Source organism: Fulmarus glacialis, unplaced genomic scaffold, assembly GCF_000690835.1.
Source record: "Fulmarus glacialis isolate BGI_N327 unplaced genomic scaffold, ASM69083v1 scaffold17189, whole genome shotgun sequence".
Lineage (NCBI taxonomy): Eukaryota > Metazoa > Chordata > Aves > Procellariiformes > Procellariidae > Fulmarus > Fulmarus glacialis.
This window is the reverse complement of record NW_009231635.1, coordinates 2,883-12,836: the sequence shown is the minus strand read 5'-3', so window position 1 is coordinate 12,836 and position 9,954 is coordinate 2,883. Positions and strand designations below refer to the sequence as shown.

The 9,954-nt window shown below is 47.7% G+C and overlaps 1 protein-coding gene across 1 annotated transcript; it reads right to left on the bottom strand.

Moving 5' to 3' along the window:
* Nucleotides 1-1,217: 1,217 nt before the first annotated feature.
* Nucleotides 1,218-5,876, bottom strand: IL4I1 (interleukin 4 induced 1). The gene is made up of 6 exons (XM_009584652.1): nucleotides 5,601-5,876; nucleotides 4,525-4,637; nucleotides 3,544-3,745; nucleotides 3,022-3,090; nucleotides 2,264-2,397; nucleotides 1,218-2,055 (listed from the first exon to the last, which is right to left on the bottom strand). Exons 1-6 carry the CDS (start codon nucleotides 5,874-5,876, stop codon nucleotides 1,218-1,220), a joined length of 1,632 nt encoding a protein of 543 aa, XP_009582947.1.
* Nucleotides 5,877-9,954: the final 4,078 nt, after the last annotated feature.

Sequence of the window (9,954 nt, the reverse complement as noted above, 5' to 3'; positions counted from 1 at the left end):
AAGAGGCAGGGTTGTGTTTTATGGGAAAAGGTCAAGAGGCAGGTTTGCGTTTGGTGGAAAGCGAGATGAATCATATGCAAAGCAGCTAAGTGACTGCAGCGAAGGTCTGGTGTGATGTACTGAGCAGCTGGTCTTGGTTTTCCTTTTGCTTCTTTCATAGAATCATGGAATCATTAAGGTTGGAAAAGACCTCTAGGACCATCAAGTCCAACCGTCAACCCAACACCACCATGCCCACTAAACCATGTCCCTAAGCACCTCATCTACACGTCTTTTAAATCCCTCCAGGGATGGTGACTCCACCACTTCCCTGGGCAGCCTGTTCCAAGGCCTGACCACTCTTTCAGTGAAGAGATTTTTTCCTCATGTCCAATCTAAACCTCCCTGGTGCAACTTGAGGCCATTTCCTCTCGTCCTATCCCTAGGATAGGAATTACTTTATCGATATCCTTCCAATAATCTGAAAAAAACCACCTGCAGCACAGATTGAGTTTCCAAGCCTATGAAATTTAGGACAACAATGACTGGTGAGGGCAGAAACTCCTAGTAAAAGCCATTACCATCTCTGTACACAGGCTATATTACTTCTGGACTTGCTTTTTATGTTCACAACGTTAGATCTATCTCTATAACTTGGTGTTGGCCATGCTTTGAGCTCAGCTAGACGGGAGATGGGTAGAAGAGACCGTGGAGGTGGGAGACTGGTACCTGTGGGTGTTAGGAGTGGTTGTGTTGGGTTACGCAAAGGAGATGATGACTCCTTGGAAGGGGAGGAAGGCCCGGCTGATGGGTGATGAGTTTCTAAATGGCTGAAGTGAGATGAGACGATTTATATGTGATGAGACTTCTTTCTGCGGAGAGATGAAGGCACCTCAGACACAAAGAACCGAGAGATACCCAACTTTATTCCATCTTGGTCATTTCCTGAAGTACTTTGTACATAAATAAATTAGAAATTACTGCAGTGTGTCGGAGCCAGGGTAATACTAGAGCTGCAAAACCTACTTAGACATCACTTTTTTAGTACTCCCTCCTATCCTCATTAAGTGTTTAACCAGGTAGTTATTAGTCCTGTCTGGTGACAGCCAGTGCTCTTTGAGTTTTTTCTTTAAAGCCTTAGCCGCTGATGTCCTCTCGCTGACTTTGCTTGGAAAGAAACAGATTTACGCCACCAAAATTGCCTTCAAACCGCGCTGGTGGCATCCAGCAAGCTCAGCTCAGAGATCTTCCTTCTGCAAGAAACTCCCCGTCTGCTCCCGCTCCTCCTCCTTGTTCAGCGTCCGGGCTTCGCCGCTGTCGTGGTGGATGTTGCTCGCAGCCCTGACGGCCGATTTCATGGAGGTGTCGATCCAGGCGTGAGGCTGAGCCGCGTGTTCTCCTGCAAAATGTACCCTGCCCTCGTGCTCGAAGAGAGCCTGCGAGTAGTCGACGAACTGGTAAGGGGTGAAGGCAGCAAACGCCCCCAGGGCGTGTTTGTCCAGCTGCCACTTCTGGATCACGTACTGGTCGCAGGTGTATTGCAGGTACTCCTTGCTCACTTGGTGGATATCTGACAGGTCTTGGAGGACCACATCCAGGCACTTCTCATCCGTGAGAGGCAGGAAAAACTCAGCATCGTCATTCCAGGTGTAGGAAGCCAGGATCACGCCCACTCCGCTGGAGAAGTTGTGGCTGGGGTAGTAGATAAACCGGGAAGGGCGGTCAGTGATGGACTGTCCTCCTCGGATGCCATCCTTCTCCCAGAACTTCTCGGAGCAAGCCAAGGCTATTTTGGAGGCGCTTGCATAGTGGATGGAGCGCAGGGCGTGGGTCTTTGGAGGAGAGAGCGGTGGCAGGAATTGGATGTGCCTGGTGGCTTTGGCGGTGGATGTGACAAGGACGTAATCTGCGGTTACTATGGTTGGGGCCAGAGTGTCCGGAGCGCGGTAAAACACACGGACTTTGTTTCCCTTAGTCATGATTTTCTCCACCGTGCAATTGAACCGGATGACACTGGGCAACGCTTTGTGGAAGGCTTTGGGCAGTCGGTCAAACCCCCCTGTGATTTCGTCAAAACTGGAAGGAAGAAGAAGCAAGAGGTGAGGGCAGGACATTGGGGTTTAGGAACTGTAAAACCTGACGTCTTCTAGAGATGCTAACAGAGCTTGGTGGCCCTTTGAGTCAGGAGCGATTGCCATTCAGACATCTAAATGCCACTGAAATTTCCTCTTCTGCTGGATTGCTCTAGACCAGCACAAAATGGGGTTTGCCACAGGGGTCTTACCTCTCGTTAGAGAAGATATCAAAATCCCACAGCGAGGCAAGGAAGGACAGATAAAATCCAGAGTCCTCATTCAACAAGTCACCGATCATCTGCACTGCTCCTCGGCTTAGATTTCCTACTTTAATCAAATACTCCTAGGAAAGCCAGGAAGAAGACATAGTCTGATGTCATTATCTCAGTTAGTGCATGTGTCCCCTTTACATCCCAAGCCAAAAGTCATGCCCTGCTGCCTTGTTCCTGCTCCTGATCTGCTTAAAGCCTGGACCAGAAGCTTTTTTTTTTTTTTAATGCAGGTCTTGTAGCTTCTTGCAGGGGATCAATGTCTCCTCTGGTTTAGCATGCCAGAAGTTCTGGAGATGAATGAATAAGGGATTTGTGGCTTGGTGTACTCAGTCTGAGACAGCTGGATGACATGAAAATGCAGTGGATTGCTCAGTAAATCCTCCCCAGTGCTTGATACTTCATCATGTCTGATTAAGAGACCCATGATGGAGGAACACGGCTAATCTGGAGGACTTTCCAGAGCATTTCCAGTCACCACTGCTTCTCTCCTACTTCCAGGTGATGAGACTGCTCTAACAGTCATGCTTGCTCCTTTCTCGGCATTTTAAGTAGAAGTCAGCATTGATTAGGGAAAAGGCATCCGAAAGTGTCAACGGAGGAAGAGACTAGAGTGACTCCGATCCTTTCTCAAAGCAGGGATGTAGGTTTATTATCGTTAGGGGGATTAAATTTACTCTCAAGCCCCAGCCCTTTACCTTGGTGGAGAAGGAGTCATGTTTAGCTAGATATTTCTTGCAGTCCGTAGCCTGGAACTTCGTAAAAGCCTGGGGAGGAAATACTGATATATTAATGACAAAAAGTACATTTCCCAAAGTGTTGCCCCAAATTCCTCTAGGATGCATCTGGGGTATTCGGTCTTGGGGTTTGGTAACCCCTGGAGCTGAGCTAGAACTAGTGGATCCTGCTGCTTGGGCTTTAAGTTTTGGGAAGTTATGCCTTGGTGTGGCATTTTCTGCTTCATCCAAGTCTTGGTGAATCTGTTCCAGAGAAAGGAGGTCTTGCGTATAAAAAGTTTTGCAATCAGTTGCCCTAGTTTCTGAATGAGCCTTTCTGCTTTTCATTCTGAAAGGACCCTACTCTTCCTCAACTCATCGTTGAGTCTTCCTCAGCCCGTCATGCAGGTGAGGGTCCATCACAGCTTCAGAGGAAATAGCTTCAATGTCCCTTGGATGAGCAACATTGCTGGAAGGTGGCATCCCTTCCCCATGGGCACGTACCTTTTCTAGTGCTTCTCTATAAAGCTGGCTGGCACTCTTGCCTCTCTCTGATGGTTTCACCGTGTAGTTTAGGATGTTGGGGTTTCTATCCACTTCCTCCGCTCTTATCCGAGTGCCATTCACAAAGTACCAGGCCTTGTCATCTGTCTGGATGAATGGGTTTAGCTTCAGGTTAAACTGTCTAATGAATTCACGGACGAGCCTAGAAAAGAGGAGAGCACATGGGGACAAGTGCTTGAAACAACCAAACCCAAAAACCCTGCCACCAAAACATCAGAAGCGTAAAAGGACATTTTCCCATTGACTATGTTGGCGTAGCCACGTATTATTTTGGCTTGTGAGTAGCGATTGTGGCTATTTAAGGCACTGCCGACTCTAGTTTTTGCTGCTTGAAGTTGTCCTGCCTGCTCCCAGTGCAGCAACCATGGGGCTATGGAGAAAGGAGCCCTTCGGCTTATGCTTTCTCCAGCTACTGGTTGCACAAGGATGTAACTGGGAGTAAGAGCAATGCCCTGTTGAAGTAGGAGGCAGAGGTTCCCTATGGCTCCGACCCTTCTCCTTGGCATGTGGTGTGGTTGGTGAGTCGCCTACAGCCTCTTCCCATAGCATTTTGGCTGATGACTGAACCTTGTTTGACTCCACCCTCTCACAGAGCCCAGGTTGGATGCCCTCTCCATCAGACCTGATGGAAATTCATCCATTTTCTGATGTTGTGACTTCAAAAATAGAGGTCTGGCCACGCACGGACATGATAGTGAGCTGAGAGGTCTTCCTTCATTCTCCCAACTCACATGCAGGTGACCGTGTGGTTTTTGTCCCTTCTATGCAGATGATAAGCTCTGAGGGGGAGATGGGGCAGACAGCTCCTTCCTCCTGCTGTGCTACACCCATGTCCAAGTCCTCAGCCCCATCTCAAACCACAGCCTTGCTCCTCAAAACGGGCTGGTTCCTCATCTGGACCTCACAAGGACAATGCCTTACCTGTGCTTGCCTGGCAGGCGCATGGCTCCCAACTCCACGTACCAGTCCTGGCCCTCCGGTCGGTACGTCATGATCCGCCCACCAACCCGATTGCTCGTTTCCAGAATGGTAACCTAAAAAACAAGGATGGGGTGGAGATTGCAGATGTTCAAGCAATGACGATTTTAAGCAAACCACCTACAAAGCGAGTTCAGAGGCACTGTGGCAAACAGCATTTATGGCCCATGGGGTGGGACAGGTCCCCTCCAGATGGCAAATGAACTATCTGTAGATCCAACCCCCTCTCCGTATTGGCCAAGATCCTTCTACCTACAGGGCAGTTTCTCAGTTCCTAACTTCTGTGTCACATTTGGACACCTACTCTCTGGTGAGAGGGTCTTAGTGTTGGTTCAGATACTCCCTGTGCTGGAAGGATAAAACAGGGTTTTGAAAACAGCCAGAGGAAGGCACCAACCTGTCCCTCCATCCCTTTGAAACCTTCTTTGAAACTCATGGGTTTGAATTTTGTCTAGCACCTTGGGATGGTCAACACAGTTTTGAAATCCTCAGACTACCTGCTGCCTTAACGAGGTGGGATTTGAAGGACTCGTGAGTCTTGTGCTGGTTGATCTACAGCAACGAATGTCACCGTTGGGCTGCAAGTTGCAACAAGTTGGAGAAGTGTAGAAGTTGAGGCTTGGAGGTGCCTCTGGAGGGGTCTAGTCCAACCTCCAACTCGCAGCAGCGCTGCCTCCAAGGCTGTCCCAGGGCAGCTGTAGCTCTGCCTGATCTCAAAAACCCTTAGGAACAGAGAAAGACGACTGCATCTTTTTACCTTTGCTGCTTACATTCATTTGGGGAGCATCTCAACAACTTGCTTTGCATACAGCTTCCCCTTATCCCCTCCTGTCCACGCCTGTGGTTTTGAAAGTCATGCCTAAATCAGATGAAATTACTGGAGCCCAATTGCTTTTCCTTCCTTCTCCCACCACTGTGATCCACTCCCTTGCATTTCCTTCTCCCTCTCCACGCTGAAGAATCTTCACTGTAGGAAAACAAGACCCAACGGCACTCGCAGCTCTCCTGCAACTACTTACCCTGTGGCCGGCATCGCGGAGCAACTTCGCTGCTGTAAGCCCGCTTATTCCTGCACCGACGATGACCACCTTTGCCGGATGAGTTGCAGGTTCTAGCCCATCTTTGACGATCTTCAGCAGTTCCTCGTAGTCTTTGTCATGAAGGCAATATTCAGGGAAATATGGAAACCTCTTTGCGCTTAGGAGACCTACTAGCAGGAGTATTTGGAAGAGGACTAGGGAGAGAAGAAAAGAAGAGAAGAAAATAATGCAACGAAGGCATTTGGTAATCAGCATGCAAGTTCATTCCTGACAGCCCGGGAGGGAGATGACAGCACAGACTGGCTCTGAGTATCTTGGTGTCCAAACCCTGAAGAAGAACATCTAGCAAATCTGTTTCAAATCAACCGGCGTGATTATGAAATCCATGGCATCAGCAGGTCTCTCATGACCGCAGCCAGACGTCAACCGCTGTCAGTGAATGTGATTTTTTTTTTTTTAAGGAGAAACCAAGCCCATAGATTATTTTCTTTTTTCATACTCATGTTCTGCTTGCGCAGCTGCTGTGGTGAGCTCCCCAAAGGAGTTTGACCCCTTTGAATACCTCAAAAGACTCTATAAAGAAGAATGGTAATTAATGTCATTCACGTGCAAAGAATTAAGGCAATCGTCTTGTCCCAACTGCCCTTTCCCTTACCTTAAATTCATGGCATTTTTGATGCAGTGGGTAGAAGTGTGGAGGGAGGAGCAAATATGGTGTAGAAAGATGGACAGACTAGATGGAGACTATTGCATAGATGGAGACAATATTATATAGAAAGATGGACAGATTAGATAGATGAAGATAGGTGATGGGTCTCCTCTCTTTATTTAAAGGGATTTAGTTTCGGAGACACCCTATAGGGAACAGAGATACTTATAGGGAACAGCAGGCAGACTGCAGCCCGTTCAGAATAACCATTTCTACCAGAACAGACACAAAAATGTTATATTAATATTTTCCCAGGGAGAGGAAGTTTGAACAGAAACCACGCCGGGATTTTTCTAGTTTTGGTTTCTGTTCTCCAGAATAACTACAGGACAACTTTCATTTTCTTTTCCTTCCCCCACATACTGCCAGATTCCTTCCAGGGAAAAAAAGAAAAAAAAAAAAAAAAAAGCTTTTGAAATCACACCCTGGGGAATTCTTACTCCTGGAAAATCTCTGGGGAATTTTGCTGGAACAGCCCTAGATCTGCAGACAACCTGGGTCAAAGTGGACCTGCTGTGGATAGACCTCAGAGCTGTTATCCTGCAGGTGACTTTCTGAGAGCCCTAAGTCCAACTCCTGAGACCAGGTCTTTCTACAGAGCTGATCCAGCTTCTTGAAGACACCGTGGCAGTAAAAAATAATTAGAAAAAAATCTGCTACAATTAGCCCGGAAATAGCAGGGTTGTCTTCTTCAAAAGTATGGCAGAAAGTGATATCATGTTGATAAAGCTGCACCAACCTTCCTGGCCTGATGCTGCTGCTGCCCTGATCTTCCTTGAGGACCAGGGATGCTGTCCTTGAGTTGCGTTTTTGGCACGTGTGGGGTTCGTAGCGGTGTAGAACCAGCAGCCGGTCTTACTGCCCTCATCTCACCCAGCATGCAAACCCCAAAGACCCATGGACTATGTGGAAGACAAAGGAGATCCTTTTTGGAGATCAGGCTCTCCGTGGGAGAAGAGCAAATGCATTGGGACCAGCTCTTGGAAACGTCTGATGGATCTCCATCTTCCATCAGACCTTCTTGTGTTGTGGCTAGACATGGAGAAACCACAAACCTGATGCAAGGTGGTGTCCTCCAGGAAGGTCTCTGGAGATTCCATCTCTCCCTGCACAACTAGGAACATCCCACTCCCCAAACTTGCAAGGGAGCTCTCCCACTGCCCACAGTGCTGCAAAGTTGACCTCCAGATGACCATGAAATACCCTAGCTGAAGAAAGGGATGTCTATGGTTACGCTGTCAGGAGGCGACACAAAAGGCAGATGTTCCACCAGATGGCAAAACCCCCACCCCTAAACCTGGCCAAGATGAAAGAAAACCAGAAAAAAACAGCGAGACAACTCAAGATTCAGGGGAGAGTCACTCACCAATCCTAGCCATTGTTCCAGTAGGAAGACAAGTCCTCTGCTGAGATTTGTTTTCATTTTATACCCTGGGTTAAAAAAAAAAAAAAAAGCAACTCAGCTGTGGTGGTTCAAAAAAAATTCTGCCATCAGTAATCCCGGAAGACGGCAAAGTGTGATTTGTCATGAGAAGGGGAAGCAGCAGTTGAGCATGTAACCAGTTCCTCTGCAGTTGTGTTGAGTTTTTTTTCTTGACTCACCGGTGTCACCACCGGACATCAGCCATCAGTCAGTTTGGGAAGTGTTACGGTTATCAGAATGCAGTAAAGGTGACCTCACCCTTCTCTCTGAAGGGCAGAGAACTTCTCGGCAATGAAATATCAGGTTTGTTTTCCTTCCTTGTGTTGCACAAAGGGGCACCCATTTAAACCTATCTAAATATCATGGAATTCATTCTGCATCCCAGGGAGACATTTGAGCTAGCATCCAAAAATACCCTTTCCGGGGATGAAAATGGGCATTTGCAGATGACAGTTCATCTATTGGACACTCTTAAGTGTTGCACATTTTTGGTTTGATCCTCTCTTTGTTACTATAGAGGGAACTCAGAGCTCAGGCGCTTTCACTGAAATGGCAAAAACTGGGTGAGTTGTACCAGCATTTTTCCAGAACGAAGAACTTTGACCTGCCAAAGCACCATAAACTGACCTGAGGAACCATCCCTTGGCTGGTTCACCACATCTTACCCACCATATGGACACACTCAACTCTGTGTAGGCGCCTTGGCTGGTCTGCTCCTAAAAAAAACCAACCCTAAAAAAAAAAAAAGAAACCCACCACAAACTACCCTTCCCCTCCAAACTTTCTTGTCTCGTCTCTCCTTTGCCTTATGCCTAAAGACCGTCTTTTTCCAGTTAATCGGATGATTTGCTGATTTGATTGAGGAAATGAAACTCAGTGTTGGTACTTCCCAGAGCCTGATGGGTGATGCCAGCACCAAGGCAGACGCCAGCCTCACAGAAGGGGCTTCCTTTGAAAAGCATTTTGCTGGAACTGGTTTTGCAAGCCTCAGTAGCGATTGACTCTTCTTAGTACTACTTTCTTATTGAAATCCTCCTTTCCCGCCCCCCCCTGCAATGCTTTCAGTTCTCCTTGCGTCGGAGCCCAGAGCTACGTGCATCGAAGCAGAAGCAAACTTACTCCCTTGTGCTATTAAAAGTTTGGTCTTTAGTTGCCTGGGTCTCTTCCCAGACAGCAAAGTTGAGAGCACAGTGCGGCTTTGGTATTTTTTTTTTTTCCTGTCTTCTTTCAGTACCGCTTCCTTTAGTTCTTTGATTACGACAGCTCGAGGCTCCTGTGCAGAGCCAACCTCATCACCGTGCTCTGTCCCATTCAGGTCTCAACAATATTGTGGGTTTTTACTAAATTTAATCATAAAACATCTTGAGGTGGAAGGGAAACCTAAGGAGCATTGAGTCCGACTCCCCAAGTTCAAGTAGAGTCTTAGAGAATCACGGCAAGGGACGTGGGGCTTTGGAAGGATCAGGTGGTGGTGCCCACCCAGGATGCTACGTTGGTCTACTCTTTTAAATAATGCCCCAGAAGAGTGGATTGCAGAACCATGGCAAGGTCAGGACTGTGAGCATTGCATGGACATCCCAAGCGTCACCCCTTCCAAGAAGTCATGCTCTCAGAAAGTCACAAATTAAGTTCCTTCTGGGTGACTCTGGTCTTCGGGGAATGGTGCTTACAAATGTCTTAAGCCACCGATGACCAGGGTTTTCATCTTTGCCACCCAGTATGAACCCCTGAATATATTTGGAAATGGCCTCAAGTTGCGCCAGGGGAGATTTAGATGGGCATTAGGAAAAATTTCTTTCCTGAAAGAGCGGTCAGGCCTTGGAACAGGCTGCCCAGGGAAGTGGTGGAGTCTCCATCCCTGGAGGTATTTAAAAGACGTGTAGATGAGGCGCTTAGGGACATGGTTTAGTGGGCATGGTGGGGTTGGGTTGACGGTTGGACTCGACGATCTTAGAGGTCTTTTCCAACCTTAATGATTCTATGATTCTATTTGCATCTATGGGATCTCTTGGTTCTGGTGGACTTGTGATATAGACATTGGGGTTTTGTGGTGCTATGTTCAATGGATCTTCTTGGAAGAAGTGTGGGGGTCTTGCAATGTGCTGGTTGATGGAGTGTGAGTGTGTTTCTCTAGCAAGACGGAGACTTTGTGGGCCCGTTTCTTCTGCCTGCTCCTGCAGGTAGCCCAGTCCTGGGGGAAT